The 16,973-nt window shown below is 35.3% G+C and overlaps 1 protein-coding gene across 4 annotated transcripts in view; it reads right to left on the bottom strand.

Moving 5' to 3' along the window:
* The window catches only part of RYR2 (ryanodine receptor 2), a 434,547-nt gene that overhangs the window by 130,780 nt on the left and 286,794 nt on the right, over positions 1-16,973 (bottom strand). For all 4 annotated transcript variants that reach the window (XM_055714670.1, XM_055714672.1, XM_055714671.1 and 1 more), the window contains exons 38-47: positions 13,782-13,925; positions 10,704-10,977; positions 7,746-7,860; positions 7,024-7,156; positions 5,750-5,853; positions 4,252-4,387; positions 3,371-3,557; positions 2,792-2,897; positions 1,466-1,586; positions 31-200 (exon numbers count right to left, since the gene is read on the bottom strand). In XM_055714670.1, the coding sequence (XP_055570645.1) occupies positions 31-200; positions 1,466-1,586; positions 2,792-2,897; positions 3,371-3,557; positions 4,252-4,387; positions 5,750-5,853; positions 7,024-7,156; positions 7,746-7,860; positions 10,704-10,977; positions 13,782-13,925 (1,490 nt within the window). The remainder of the gene's footprint in view (positions 1-30; positions 201-1,465; positions 1,587-2,791; positions 2,898-3,370; positions 3,558-4,251; positions 4,388-5,749; positions 5,854-7,023; positions 7,157-7,745; positions 7,861-10,703; positions 10,978-13,781; positions 13,926-16,973) is intronic.

Here is a 16,973-nt window from a genome sequence, read left to right as displayed (position 1 = left end):
GAACCAAAATAACAACAGAGAAATGCTTACTGTATCTAAAGAAGCAGCAGCACGAAGATCTGGCAGAAAGCCAACCTCAAGAAGGTGTAGAAGAAAATCCTGGTCCTCAATTCCATAGACCCTGTCAAGGAACAAAACCATGGCTGCCTTGTGATCTGGGCAAAACCCCGCAGACATGTCAGGTTCCACCACAGTACCATCTAAAAGGAAGAAATAAGACTTCAATGACAAGGATAATCCTTCACCAGCAGACTAATCAGTCATGCTACTACTCGTCAGAGGCTTTGAGTCTCTTTTAGTATCTAAGCATCTTCCCCATGGTTTTGTTACACAAACGCAACACATCTGTAGTTAACGGAAAAGGAATGCATAAGGCAAATTCTACCCAGATAGACTTCCATACATGCTTTTCTGTTCATGCTTTGTGTACTATTATCACAATAACTATTATCAGTTGATATTCTAATGGTAAGTACCCAAAACATACTAATTCATCTACAGAACTACCTAGTTCTTAGAAGATGGAGAGAGAAAGTAAAAAATACAATAATTCTACAACACCCCAGGACTGCAGCAGTGGTGAGCATATCTGAAATGCATAACAATGACTTAAGATTCTGCTAAAAAGTCCTCTGTATCTGCAAACTCCTAGAATATCTGAAAGGAATTCATTGAAGTAGTTTTAAATTTTGATACTTTCATTTGCAAAACCAAATAAACAATATTGTATCCATAAGCTGTATTCTGTGCTATTGAGACATCACCTATAGATCCATCACTATCTGGAACAGAAATAAATAACGGTGTAATAGAAAGATTGATCTTTTTATCTCTTCTACTGTAACCTGTTCGGCATTCTTGTGCTCTAAGTCCCTAGAAAATCCATGTTGCAATTATAATGTTTTCTTTCCAGATACCCAAAAAGCCAGATGTAATTCCTTTCTCTTTTTTATTGATGCTCACATGGCTCCAAATATCACAATCAATTCTATGTAGGCAGAAAACACAAAGAAATGTGTTTTACATCTGTATGTCGCACCTATAACTTCACCCTAGTTGCTAAACAGCTCTGGGGTCTTAGTAAGATCACTAGAAACAATTGATAGGGTTAGAACAGCAAAAGCTAAGGATTATGCCAGCAAGAAAAGAGACTGAAAATTTTTAAAATGTTTTAGAAAAATAGAAAGTATACATTTTTTAATTTTTTCTTAAAGTTGTAATAGTTTTTTATGATTTGATTTAAATGATTAGGATTTACATCAGTGATCTAAATGTACACAGAATTACTGTCCATAGCATGCAGAAAAACATGTATCAAGGACACTTGATTTCTCTTCTAATTCACGTAACAGTTTAATTTATAAAACTGTTTTTAAATACTGAGAGAAGTATGAGTATCAGTATGTCATTAAATTACAAAACATAACAACAGGATGGAGAAAAAGAAGTAGAATAATCACCTTACCTTTAGCTATGGTTGGCATGTGGAAAGGAATACTAATTACTCCCACCAAATCTTCCAGTGGAATCAAAGACCTTAGAATTGATCTGATTCTAATGGCTTCGCCTTTGCCAGCATGGATTAGCTAAGGAAAAGACAAACAAAGAATTAACAAGGTCTTTGTTTTATCTTCTATACGTGTCCATGTTCTGGAAACTTCCTGAACCACGGATACACAAGAATGACTGCTCTCAAAATCACAATATAATTAATAATGCAAATTTTACATAATCTCTATCTGTTTGTGTATCTTGGATGCAAACATGCGAAGTCTAGAAAACTGTATGTTTGGTTATTATATAAGACTAAGCCCAGTTTCAGAATGGAATGTCAGGTAAAATAGGTGAACAAAGCATTAAAATGTAGCACATGGAGGGAAGGAAGGGGAGAAGAAGTAAAAGCAGATTTTCAGATGAAAAAAGCCAATTTTTCTGTCCTGGCCAACCACCACTGCTGTCAGGTATCCCAGTTGTTTTAGTTTTATATTTAAAAAGGCAGCAAGACAGGGAGAAAACAAGACAATTGTTTTATTCAGACAAAATAGATATTCATGCACAGGCCTTATTACATAGATCTCTCTCTCTTTTCTCAAATTATTGATCTCTGCACAAAATCTGATACTTACCTACATGAATTAGGGCACATTTCAGGGTGAAATGAGAAACTATGCATACCTAAGAACTTGTGAAGAACAGGAAGGTATTGTGAATCGCAAACAATATTTTCACAGTTTCAGTTCCTTAGGAACTAAGTAGCAAGGGCTTGGTTTTTATAGCTTGTCTAACTCTTTGCATTTAATGCCTGAAATAGTGCCATCTGACCTTTGAGAAGGTTTGTCAGTATGTTTTAAAAGGATGCCCTGTAATATTTACTCTTTTAGATGCAATTTAAAAAGCCTGTTTAAATAAGTACATGAAGAGAGTAAAACCATGGTTTTAAAAAAATAAATCACTCTACACCATCCCAATAAACAGGGAAATTTGAGGAGTTTGATTGTCATAATGGTCAATCAAACAATATTCATGACAGAATGCTGTTGAAGACCAGACACAGGGAACTATAATAAGAAAAGCAATGGAATAATTCTTTTAAAAAGGACAGCTTCTGAATAGTCCACAGAAATTTCTAGCCAGTTTGCAGATGAACACATTATGTACATTAAGATACTGTGTAGTCATACCACTGCTTTAATACCTGATAACGTTACTGTGAAAAAGCCACACAGCAAACCCATCAATAAGTAGAACAACTATGACTTTACTTTCCAGTGCATGAAGACTTAAAACTTACATGCATTTCAGGGGCACAACGTCCTAAGAGATCAATCAAGGCAGCATAAAAGGTCATGATTGCATTTCCCATGTGAATAGTGTCATCTTCTTGTTCTTCCATTTCACTGTAATTAGTTAAATGTTAAAACGATTAAAAGATGAAAAAAATGCAACAAAGTTTTTACATCAGCAATAACGAAAATCTGCTCATAGGTGTAACAGCTTACATATAGTGGCTTCCTGTTAGCTAGCAGACTTCTAGCAGACTAACAGACTGGAATTTGTCCCTGAAAGACTGTAGTGCCACCTGCATTGTTACCATTTATCTACCTCATTTTGCATCAGGAGATTGACTATTAACTGACTGACAAAGAACAAACAGAATTCCAAAGAGGATTTTATATTTAGAGAAAGTTACTTAAATTGACAGTGCAGAGGGTGCACTGTTTGGGAGAAGACAAATCTTTACCCTCCACAGAATCCAAGAAAGAATCCAGATGATAATCCGCATGTTAAAACAAACAAGTCATTTAATGACTAAGATTATAGAACAAATTAATAAAAATTATGGCAACATAAGCAAGTCCACTGCACCTACAGGGTTTTACTAGATCCATTACTTGGAGAAGGCCCATCCCTTGTTGGATCTTCTGCTATTTGTATCGCTTCCTCCATGGCAGCAAGTAACCCATTGCCTCCTTCTCCTCTTAGAGCAGGACCAAAACATTCAGGTCGACGGATAAGCAGTCTGACTACAACATTAGCATTTTCCTCCACACTCTCTCCTACCACACAGAATAAACATCAAAATTTAAAACTATATCAAAAAGACTTCTGAAATATAATCAGAAAAAGGTACACAAAAGTGCAGAATGTATGCATCAGTAGATACTTTTAACTACAAAACAGTTTAAATATCATGACAAAGTTACATAAATGCACAAACTCTATTATTGTAATAAAAGCTATGAATAAAATGTGATTTAAATCAAAATGAAATACAGCCAAAGAAGCAACTATATAGTAAAGGCTGTTTAAAACATCACTGAAGCTACTGATTTTTAATAAAGACTCACAGTCAAGCGAGAGAGTTAATGATGGGACCAGTTTGGCTGTTACACACTAAAACTGGACTATAAATCATCATCATAAGATGGGAGTTTGTCTTTATGTCTAGCATGAGCTTAATCACAAAAATAAATAAATAAATAAATAAATTAGCAATATCTGCTCTACTTCCAAAGGAAATGAGAGAATTTCGAAGACTAATGATGCATCTAAAAAAATGAGGCATAGTCTCATAGGTCCCCTATATGATTTGTGAAATGGGCATCTCAGTTACTGCATGACTTGCATAATTCTACTCTTTCTGTAAATTGTCCTTTAAAATTACGGTAACTTATCAAGTTGGCTTATATTACTATTTTAAATTACAATCTTATTAGAGGAAGTTAAAAAATATATAGACTTCTACTCTACCATTGCAAAAAACAGCAAAACGAAGAAAATCCAAATATCGCTCTCCTTCAACTGGATTCCATCCAATGTCTGGGTAGCCTTTAGAAATCAACAAAGGACAACTCTGCAATCCACATCCAGCCAAGTAGCGAACCACCTAAAAGCAAGGTAAGATGAAAAAGATATTAATTGTAAAAAGGGAGAGAAGTGCAGTTTCAAAGGGAAGTATCCTCATGCGTTGTCTCGGATATGGTGTCCACATTCTATCATTCCCGACCAAACCATATCATTCTTTGGGCACAAAAGAAGAGCAACCTCTTTCTTAGTTCACGGTCCCAGTCTTTACCTACTTCTGCCATGAACTGCAAGACCTTACTTATCTCAATTCCATTTTCCCTCTCTCTAAATCACCACTTTGCTCTCAGTATCTCATTTCTCTTGCAATCCTGAGCATTACAAATGATTCAGTTTTCTAATATTCCGCAACTACACACTATCCATATTTGAAATCACATCTTCTAATTTAACTCACAGGTCTACTCTCTAATTTTAACCTTTCTGTTTCATTTGACTTTTTTCTTCCTTTCTTTTTAAACACACAGCAGTAACACTCCCTGTAATTCAACCCTATAGTCTCAATATTAGTTTTCAGTTTTCCCTCTCCTTTCTGAATTATTAGAATTTTAAGCATAGCCTTTAACCTGTTCAGACAGCTTCTTTTTGTTGAGCATTTTTAAGAACAGTAAGTCTGAAAATGTCCTTTTAAACAGACATGGTCCATCTTCCTATTCCAGGAAAGGATCATCTATGCTTATATTACTCCTGACAGACGCTTTCATATGAAATTGGACAATGTATTCCACTCTCACTTTTCATTAGAAAGCATTTTTTAATGTCTATCCTGCATCTCTCTTTCCATTATTTAAGCTGCCTTTCTTATCCACTACTGACATCACAACCATCATTCTATTCCTTCTTGCAGCAGTAATTTATATATTCCACACAATCGTCACATGCTCTCTTGAGTTTTGTATTCTTCAATCTAATTAATCCCAATTCCTTCAATCTTTTCTGAAGCAGGTTTAAATGTTAGGAAAAAATACAGATAGATATAGATAGATATCTCTATGAAAATCTGTCATATATTTTAAAAAATTGTCACAAGGCTTCTTGTATTCCCTATTGCATTATGCCACCACTGCATATCACCATCAAGACGGAAAAGCAAAGAAAGATTTCAGCATTGAAGTTCTGTTGGGTATGGACTCCACTATTCTTAAAGCAAGAGCTGCCCTTGAGGCAATTCCTTTTGGTTACACCCGTGTATGTAATAACCATAAACTCAGTTTAACTATCCAGACCACCAGTAGAAAGAACAAACAATCAGATCCTGATACCCTTCCTTTGAAAGGTACCTAAAACTCCCGCGCAATTCTTATAATCTTCCCAGGAAACAGGAATCTTGCCCTCTCTACAGGGAAAAAAAAAAAAAAAAAAGTTTTATAAAGAAGCTACCAACCTTCTCCAGATCAGGCTCCCTTAAAGCTAATGCAAGTTCATTGTTATCCATCACAGAAGCTGCTGCAACATCTAAAGGAGTTGATCCTCGCATAGAAGGAGAGGCTGTTAAAATAACATTTAGTTTCAACACCAACTTAATAAAACCCAAATTCATACCATATAAATGAACATTTTTTTTAAATACAACATTTTGTCATTAGTTAGCACATGATTACAAGCATATCATTTATACTACTCAGTTTATAATAAATCATCATGCACTTGCATGAAATTTCACACTGATATGAAATCAACATACAGTGTAGATGTTCAAGTTAGAAACAGCTTTCCTTATACATTCCTATTGTCATCACATACTTTGTTTTAAGATCTCATTCTTTCTAATTTTCCTGACACAACTTTGCTCTGAGGAAAAGGTAGCAGAAATTTTGTATCTAAATCACTGACATTTTGTGAAATGTATTGAAACAGAAAATATTTTTAAGCTTTAAAATATAAGATTATATGTTATTTCTTTAAAAAATGGCAGTCATTATAGCGTTAGAAAAAGTTAAGGTTTTCATAATAACACTTCAAAAGCATTTGATTTGAGCACTTTCTGTCCAAAAAGATTTTTAGCTTATGCTTCTGTACTGTACCTATATATTAATAAGGAATTTGTGATCATGAAAAAAAAATACTATGATGTTTCTAAATAATTATATATTCTCAATTACAAGTACTAAATTAAATAAAGGATAAATGTACCTCCTCTATAACACTTCAGCCTAGAAAGAAAGGTTAGCATTTTAAGAAAATTTTAAGGTTCATTTCTGGCCATCTATACATGCATACCCAAGCAAATAAGCTCTGAGTTTCTCCCACTGCCATAGGTGTGTACTGAACACACTACAGAAGAAAGTGCAGCGGAGTAAACTTAAGCAGTGAGAAGTAAGCCCTAATGAAATGCTGTTAACACTTATTTATGATTTTCTATGTCACAATCACGATTCTAATCTGTTCCTTAAAATGCACAACTAAACACCAACTCTCTCAAGGTCCAGGCACATACAAAAAGCGTATATTAAATTACCTCAATGCTACTGTCAGGGGTGTGTTTGGAGTTAGGAATACAGTTAATTAAGATATTTTTGCACTGGGTAAAGGAGAAACTTCAACCAAAACAGAGGGATGCAGAAAAACAGATAGTTTTACATATACATAAATCAGCAGAAAATTTTAACAATTTTTGTTTTGGTTTAGAATTATAAAAGCCACATGCTGATTACTTACCAAGGCCAACACTGCTGTTTTCTAATAAATAGCTAAGATGATCAAACATAGCTTTTTGATTCTGCCTGCTGATGCGGCAAAAATAACACAGGAAACGACAGCAGTTTGCCACCATCTTTGGAAAAGTGATTTCCTAAGAAGCAAATAAAAACAGACTGAAGCTAAACCTCTGGAACAGGCATAAAACTTGCAAAAGATCATTTATGTAACAGCCCTTTAACACACTAATATTTATGCATTGTATTCATTGCAATGGCATGAAGTTAACTGTTTAGGTTTCACCCTGGAATCAACAGGGCTTTCTCAGCAAGTAAATCACTCCTTTAGCCCCAAAGATCAAGGTATAAGCTTGCAAAAGAACTGGGATCACCCATAGATTCTACATTCAAACATAAAAGACTGTGAATGGTCAGATTCACGGAGTAATACTGCATCAATTTTTCATTAGTTTCTAAATAATCTCCCCTTTAAAATCAAGCAAGCATATAAAACGCTATTTGTAGGGGGGGTTTATTAAAGCATCTGAAATTACAATGCTAACCATATTTTCCTCCAGAATCAAAGGACAGATTCTTCTAAAAACTTAGTCAACTATTGTACTAATGGAAATCAGTGAAAGGTTATGGTCTCGGTACCTCCAGTGACTGCTCAGTGCCTTACAGGATAAAGCTTTGAACAGCTATATTCTAAACTCTCTGTCTTCTAACAGTGAATTGCTTTACCTTGGATTCTCCTCCACCAAGCACATTTACCATCACTTCCATGACAGTTTCATGCATGCCTAAAGCTCTCATGAGATTTGGATGTTGGTAAAATACTTTATTATTCATGATGTCTCTACAGGAAAACAAAATAAAAAATTGGATTAAAATGTTATGGACCAATAGTTCACCTATTATGTTATTTGCAAAGCTGCGTCCTATGCAATTTCCCTGTCTGAGGTGAAAAATTACCTCAGGGACTTTTCAGGTTGCTGATTGTCTATTTTTCTATGCACATTGTGGAAGAACCTGATCTTTCTTTTCCCATATTATAGTTATTGCCCTTATCACTTCTTCATTACACCAGAGTAGGATGCTCTTCTATTTTTGTTAGAAATTCCATTGCAGATCTAAAAGTATTTTCTGACAAGAGCATGATCAAAACTGCTATATTAGCTTAAATTTTAAATTCAACTAATCAATAGTTTTGACAAAGCATTCTTTTCAGAATATTTCAACCATAAGACATTTGACATCTGCCATCAAAACCAAGAAAAAACAGTTCTAGGGGAAAGACAATGTATATCCAGCTATCCTCCAAGCACCAGAAACAGAAGCTGCATAAATACTAGCTTTAATTTATGAGTTACTGCTCAAAAGAACTCTTCTCTCCTGCATATTTCAGCAGAACAGATTTACACACTTTAAAATCAGTCCTGAAGATTATAATGTCAATATTTTATGTAGATATGTCCAATAGTAATGTCTGGTTTAAAAAATAATTACATTTCTAAAAACTGTAATTAGTCTTGAAACCACACACAACCCATAGATGTGAAAGCAATCAGGTCACGAGAGAGAAAAGTACTAGAGCAAGCCACTATATAAAGTACTGTCGACAACCATTCAAATTTCATTGTGCATTTTATAGCAGTCTTCTTTTCTGACCTAAAACTCCTGCAATCATGCAAAGAAAATTTCAGCTTTATAAAAGATGAGACATGAAGACGACTGTTCCATCACTCTCAAAGCTACAAATCCACAACCATCAGTCATGCCACAGAATGCATGCAGTATGTCTGATGCAGGTGACAGTATCAGGGGTTTTGACTCCCAGAAAGATTAGCTAATCTTTTTCCTCCACAGCCTACCATCGGACTTTGTATCAGAGATGATAGAGGGCAGGCCCTGCCTCCAAAAGCTATCCGTACCACATCTCATTTCTGCACTAATGCTTCATGCTGGGGAAAAAGACCTCGACGGTATCGATCTACCAAGTCATTCTAAACTCTTACTTGTCTACAGCAGCTTTCTTTTACAGAAATACAGCACAGAAAGTCAAAATGTCACCTCAGGGGCTGGCCAGCTATATTCACACTACTTTGGAAAGCACATCCATGTTCTGTGTTCTGTTTAAATGTGGGATGCGTTATGAAATGTCTTACTTAAGAGAAAAAGCTTAACAGCACTTCTGAGAAAACTGGGGTTTTAAGCAGGAATGAATGACACTTTCGTTTCTCAGCTGAAACAAAGAAATACTGCCCACTCACAGCAAAAAATCTGGCATTTCTAAATGGGTGCTGAAGCCCAGGTTAGGCTATAAAAGGTACAAATGGCACAGCTGGGTAACCTACAAGATAAACAAGACTATGATAGAAGGTACCAAGAAGAGTGATAGGAACAGGCAGTGAAAACACTAGCTTAACAGAAAGTACTTTCTTCATTACATGAGACTTTCCCATATCACCAAAAACTTTGTTAAATTTAAACCAGAATCACAAAACCTTAGCTGTTAATTCATAGCAGAAAATGTTGAGGAAAGAAATTTAAAAGAACAAAAAGAAAGCAGAACATGAAAACCCCTCTGAGACTGGGTTTTTTTCTAGACACAATGCCAGAATCTAGTAATTACTCACTCATTTTAGACCTTATTAGCTCAAGTGAAATGTAACAACTCAAATTCGAAGTACAAAGGGTGATTCAGAAATACCAGTATGTTGGGTGTCTTGGCAGATGACGGACTTGCCCTTTTGCCAAAACCTTAGCATGAGTACCTTGGACATTGCAAAAACCAGGGAACATTGATGGGACCTGCTGGCAGGCTAAGAAGTACGCACTGTTCATAATGCCACTACAGAATTATGTATAGGTGTTATTTGGATATTTGAGGATTTTAAGTAAGCTCAGAAAGAAAGAAAAAGGTATTCTGCACAACAAACACTTGTCCTTGCATTCCTGGCATTCACTATATAATGCTATCTTTGGTTGTCATTGCTCTTCACTGATTGGGGATTTCTAGCAGATCACAATTGATGTTTAATCTCACCAGACATCTCTCAGATGGTAACATTTCCTTGAAAAAAGTGGGAAAAAAACCCCAGATTCTTTGGTAGTAGAGGTGATCACGATTTTTTTACTGTTTTCTCCAACTGTACTCCTTATTAGGCTGTATTTCACTACTATTCATCTTATAATTAGGAGAAATATGACTGGGTGAACTACTTCATAGTTCAAAAAGTACCAACTACACTCAGTGCAATAAAAAGATGACATATGTACAATACACATGTAGACACAATTCCATTAGCTGACTGCTGGGTGGAATTGTATGTGTCAACAGTTACCAGTCACTGCATTCACATAAAATGGACAGTATTCTTGATAGGATTCTACACAGCCAAACTATTTAAAATATGGTAATAAAATATAGTTTGTGGTACCACGAAACATTACATACAGGTTTTCAACCTTTCTCACAAGAAGTCTTACCAATGTCATTTCTCTCCGAAAATGATACCCATAAAGCTGCACAGGCTGTACCTTAGAACTGAAAGTACCACACAACAAACACCAGTATCTGCATTTACACCTTACATAGACTATTCACATTGAAACATCATGTATATGCTTGGCCATAACCATACAGCAAATAATAACAAATATCTGTAAATAAAGAGATGTTGCACTCCAGTTATTTACCCTAATCCACGAATCATAAGTTTCTCTTCCTCCTTGCCCATTCTGACACTAAGCAAGGAACGGATTTGGCCGAGGGATGCCAGAAGGTTGATTGTGTCTTCCACAGACACGCTATTTATGGTGTAGGTCTTTGGCAGAGCTCGAACCAGGCCACCAATACCATCATATTGGCGATGTAGCAATACAAACATGGCCCTTACTAACTCCGGATCTTCTATCACTGATTCCTGGGCCCAGCGTACCATTGTGTCTGAAATCAACTGCTGAAGAGTAGCTGTGAAGAAAATACATAAATAACAAAATTACCATTAATTGCTCATCTCTCTCCTGGTGGCCCCTCAGAACCCATTATGCAACATGGATGGGGATTAATTCAATTCCTAAGAAGCACCTTTTTCTTGCTATTTCTTTAGCAGACTATCAAAGAAAAATAAAATCACTCAGGAGAGGCAGAAATGTCAACAGCTTATATTTAAAATTAAAACACAGAAAATAAATCGAATAACAAAAAATTATGAAGAAATACAAGATGCTCACAAAGTCATCAGATTTATTTCTACATATTACTTTCATGATTTTTCTAGGAATTTAGGTCTGAGGATTTTTCTTGTATATTATGAAGTTAGACTGGAAAAAATATACTGGTAGCACACACAAATGCTGTATTATTTATTTACATGTATGAGCTCTGTATCCACTCAAAACTTTATAATTTATAGAACCGAATAATTTAACTTAGTCCTCTGCCAAAAACAAAAGCCTTCAAAAGAAACAGAAATGAAGAGACTCCAGTCAAATAAATAGCAAATCAGCATTTGCATATTTTGAATTCAGTCTCTATAAATTATATACATATTATAAAAATGTATAATATATTTTAATATATTAAATATTATATTAAATCATATATATTAATATATATATATTAATATATATATATATATAAATAAAGTGAGAAACCTGCATCTGGTACTCTCATTGAAAATTTTATTACTTGAGATCTAGAAAAGTCATATGTTAAATTAGACAAGCTATATAATGTCAGTTAAGATTTGAGACTACTGTTTGAAAAAATTACTCATGAACTAAAAGTCAAGACAAAGTATGTGATAAAGACACTTAATATTCTTTTCACCATGTTGGGGAACTTCCACTCAGGTTTGCAAGACTCTGTCAGATCAATTCTGGATCCTCTTGAGACTCCTCAATAGTTACACACTAGAGGACTTCACCTTTAGTATTTATGTAACTAATCAATTTATTTCATGTCAAGCAGATAATGGCAAAGGTTTGACAAGGGAAATTTGATAATCCCTCCTGAAGTTCAATAAACTGACTAATAAATATCCTGATGTTGAAGAAGGTGGCTGATACAGACTAAACATAAAAAAATCTTTTCTTCAAATTAGAAATCTATGTGTTGAGACAGTAACATGATCGTGGAGCAAACCAGATGCAATTTCAGGCTAAATTCAAATAAATAAACAAACAAAAAAGTAATAATACTTAAAGAAAGATACTGAAGGAACAGAAGTTTACAGAAAAAAGAATGTTGAACACAGATGAAAATTTGTGCTAAGATGTGCACAAATACAATATAAGGGAAAAAAATAGGAATAATACTGTCCAAATACTTGGTGTTTCCATTGTCATACAGCATAGTATTTTTTTAGAATAAAAGCACTTTAAAATAAGTAAAAGGATAAAATGTGTTTGGGCTGATATTTTAGGAGGACTGAAATTAATAATGAGGAGGGACACAACAGTGTGTTTCCTTTGTTTTTTGTGAAGAATCACATGGGCAAGGTCTCATTTTGCTCCTGTTTTGGTAACTGCAATGCTGCATCCCACCTACCTGTGGGTCTGGGTGTTACCTCGCTTGCAATGGAGAACCCAAGCAGCCTATCCACCATAATACTGTTGAATTAATTTAATATAATACTTTCTTTCTACTGTCATAACAGAGAGAATTAGATTTTGTAGAGCTTTAAGCTTACTACAAGAAAAAAAAAAAGAAACTGTAGGATTCATCATCACATTCTTCACAGATCTAGCCTCTAATTATCACTGCCTGATAATTGAAATAACAGTTATAAACTGCAAAGCTAGAAGGCACACTTTTAGGAGGATAAAAAATATTTCTTCTACTTATAGAACACTACACTAACACTAATAACTGGAAGCTAAGAAACCATCTCATTATAAGTATTCTTGGTAAATCTTCCCATCCCATGACTTTAGGCACTTAAATTAAAGCAATGAAGTTGAAAGGCCAGTCTCCCTAGGAATTCTGTGTAGTCAGTGACGGAAACCAAGCTTTCTACCAAAGTCAGAACACCTAAACTCTGTACCCAGAAATTCATTCCTGCTAGTAGGGTAGCAGCATCAAAGCTTAAGACATTTGAAAGTTCCACCCACCATAATAAAGGCAAAAAAAAAAAAATAAATTATGAAAACAAAATCAGCATTGAGAAGTAAAAAAAATAAATAAAATTCCATAATTGGTTGGCACCAAGTACAGAACTTGGGTGCCACTGGCAATGATTCTTATCAAGATGGAAAGACAGAAAGTTATAGAAAAATGACAGAGCAACAATCACAGTCACCTCATCTTGAATTTTAGGTTGGATGGGGAGGCTTCTTCTAAGTACAGCTTTGCAAATTACAGTCTAATTGCACAGTCTTCTTTAATTTAGCAATCTTCATGCAAATACTGATTTGAAGCTGCTGCAGCTGATTTTATGAGCGAGTTTTCATAACCTGGACCTCACTACAATTATTAAATCTGCACTAATTCTACAAAAAGCGAGAAACATACTGGAAAAAATATGACTTGAAGAATGATCAAGGGTGAAAAAGCCAGTAGAAATTTTCCACTACATCCCACCGGGAAACAAATCTACCTATCATGAAAATTCCATCTGAGCTTGTTTTGAGTCAGAGCTATAAACTTTAAGGCACACAGATGTTTTGCTAAAAATCTACCTTGTTTTGGCTGAAAATATGCAAGGAACTTCCTCCCCTGCTTTTTTTGTCTTTTGGAGTTTGGATACATTAAACTGATCTAATTTTGCTTACAGGATGTCTTAGCATCATCATCAACTGGCTTCTCAGCTTGCTTCTTCTTCAGATATGTAACTTTCTCCATAAGGTATAGGAGGCGACCCCTAATAGTTAAATCACTGTTTCCATCCAAGGTTCCATCTTCATCTAGTTCAATTCCTGAAATAAAATTATACACTAAATAGTAAAAGAATAAAATTAAACAAGTTACAGACATCTTTTATATCTTGTATGTACAAATATAATCAAACTGAACTATGTTGTTCTGCTCTGTCAGAAGTACAAGAGTTTGATATGGGATATGCTTAACCAGCAGCTTGGAACAAGTATAGATCAGGTATTTGTGCAAGGCAGGAAATGGCATATAAGGATCATGTAATCCGATTAATTTATTGTATAAATAGTGTATTATTATACATAAAATATATACTAATTATATTTCTGTGTTCAACTCTCACTGTAAGCCTGTTTCCATGTTAATGTTGATTGACGCCTGTGTTTTGGACATATGTAGCTCAGACACATAGACATCATCCCTACTGACACAGTACAGTTCAGCTGATAGTTAAAAAAAACCCAAACAAAAACAATCAGTAAAGGCTAGGAAATTTTTAGGTAAAACATATCATAGAAGTGAAAGAACTATACTTTCTAGTGACCAGTCAGAAGAAAGCAGCCACTTTCACAATAAAGTGGCCCTTTCATGATACTCCTCTAACAAGCTATAAATTTTTTTAAAAAATGCATGTGAAGCTTTATAGCATCACTGAATAGCTGAGGTTGGAATAACACTTTAGAGATCATCTAGTTCAGCCTCCCTGCTCAAAGCAGGTTCAACTAAAGCAGGTTGCTCAGGACCACGTCCAGTTGGGTTTTGAGTATCTCCTAAGGTGGAGACTCCACAACCACTCTGGGCAACATGTTCTTGAGTTCTGTCACCCCTACAGTTAAAAAAAAAAGAAAAAAAGAAACTGTAGAATTTCCTGTATTTCAGTTTGTGCCCATAGTCTCTTATGCTGTCATTAGGCACCTCTGAGGAAAGTCTGTCTCAGCCTTCTTTAGTCCCCCTGCCCAACAGGTATTTATATGCATCAATACAATCCCTCCATGAGCTTTCTCTCCAAGTTAAATAATCAGAGCCTTCTCAGTCTCTCCTTGTACAACAGATGCTTGAAGAATGAAATCATCTTTGATGGCCTCTCCCTAGACTCACTTGTGTGTCTATGTCTCTCTCATACTGGTGAGCCCAGCTGTTGGCTTTCTCTGCCACAAGGGCCCATTCTGCTCATGTTCACCTTGTCCACCAGGATCTCCAGGTCTAGTTTCCAATACAAGTTCTAAAGTTAAGAGGTTTGTGGGGAGTTCTTTAGCAATTACGCATTTTATTGGATGTTTTTTCATACCATTACATCATTCTTCTCAATTTATTGCATCTGGTTTTAATTGTCTGAGTTTTTGTATTAAGTACAGCTCTACTACCATTGAAAGTTATTTTATTATATTTTGTCCTGAGAGAGTAATTGACGCTCAACTAAACAAGGATCACCAGTAGCTTCATATTTTACACTAAATCATCTAACAAAATGGTTTGGATGGCAGTTTCTTCAACCAAACTAATTAACAGTAAAGACACTGAAATGTTAGCAATTAGAACACAGAGATGCTCTGATATTAAATGAAATGCCTGTTTTCCCACACTTATGCTGTTCCCTGAGCTCTAGTTGTTTTTTCCTGATTGGCAAACTGCCAATATAATTGTGTCTCAGCCATTTGAGAGTGAGTGTGAATCCTCAAATGGTGGCTGGCTAATCAAATAAACACAGGACTTAGAATGTCTAATTGTTTTACCTGTTTTTCAATAGCCGTATTTTGAATACATATAGTAATTAATTCTGCTTTCCTGTAATGCATCCTCTGACCCACAAAATTAATTTTCTACTTGTAGATTATGTAAATTACTGTTTCCCCATAAAGAACAACATAAAACCTCCAAAAATAAAACTAGACCAAATAATTTGAACAGAGAATGATGGTAAGAGACAAAAGAAAAATGGAAAAAATCAAAGAGAAAGATAAAGCCTCTTTTCCTTTCAAATGTTATTTGTAAACTCTTTATTTCATCTTAGTTTCCTGTCAACTGACAGTTTACTTTGAATTTTTCTCCCCCCCCCCCCCCCCCCCCCCTTTTTCATTTTAAATAAAAAATATTTCCTTTGAGGTGACATAACGCACCTTCATCAAGTTTGTGGATGATACAAAGCAGAAAACACACTCAAGAACAGGAAGCTCAAGGGGGTAGAGGAATGGGCTGGAAGTTTAGCAAGGACAAAGGCAGAGTTTTACAATTTGGACAGACCAGTGACAATGCAGGCTAGGCATGAAATGGTTAAAAAACCACCTTTACAGAAAAGAACTTTGGGGGTCCTATTGGACAGCAACCTACACATTAGTCAGCAGTTCACTCTAACAGCAAGGAGAGCTGAAAATAACCCCTGTTAGCAGAAACATGATCACTAGCTCAAGGCAGGGTTCCAAACTGACATAAGGAAAAAAATAAAAAAAAAAATTACCATTAGAACACTCAAGCCCTGCAACATGTTGCTCAAAGACATTGTGGAATCTTTGTGCTTAGAAGCTTAATGACCCAAGTGCAAATATCACTGAGAAACCAGGTCTGAGTTCAGCATTGACTACGCTTTGAGTAGGAGTCTGCATTAAAGACCTTCTGTGATGTTTGATACTAAAATAGTAACAGATTTATTAAGGTAACAGAAATATCTTTGAGATGGACCAATCTAACCAAACAGACTTGTGATATACAGGGATATTAACTGTGGTTACTCTACCAAGAAAGAAAGTCAGGTATTGATGGCATGGTTTTATTTATTTGGATATTTCAAGGAGGTGAATTAAATAATTAAATCTGTTATTTTGAGTTAAACTGGGATTAATAAGGAATACCGTTCAGGAGGAAAAGTGCAGAGATCCTCCTGCCCCAAGCTCCTTCCTTGACCAGAGTAGTAGTTCAAAAAATATTATCACACATCCCTGCAGTAGATACTCCTAGCTAATGGGACAAGATGTGAAAGTTCAGCTGCTTGTCTGCTCATGCTGCCTGCTAAGCGTCTCTTTTACTTATTTCTTTAAAATAGTGTACTGAATTAAAATGAAGGGATGAGTATCCTTCAAACCGGAAAACAACAAAGT

Source organism: Falco cherrug, chromosome 6 (genome assembly GCF_023634085.1).
Source record: "Falco cherrug isolate bFalChe1 chromosome 6, bFalChe1.pri, whole genome shotgun sequence".
Taxonomy (NCBI): domain Eukaryota; kingdom Metazoa; phylum Chordata; class Aves; order Falconiformes; family Falconidae; genus Falco; species Falco cherrug.
Note: the sequence above shows the minus strand (reverse complement) of the source record. Positions and strands in the feature narration are given on the sequence as shown.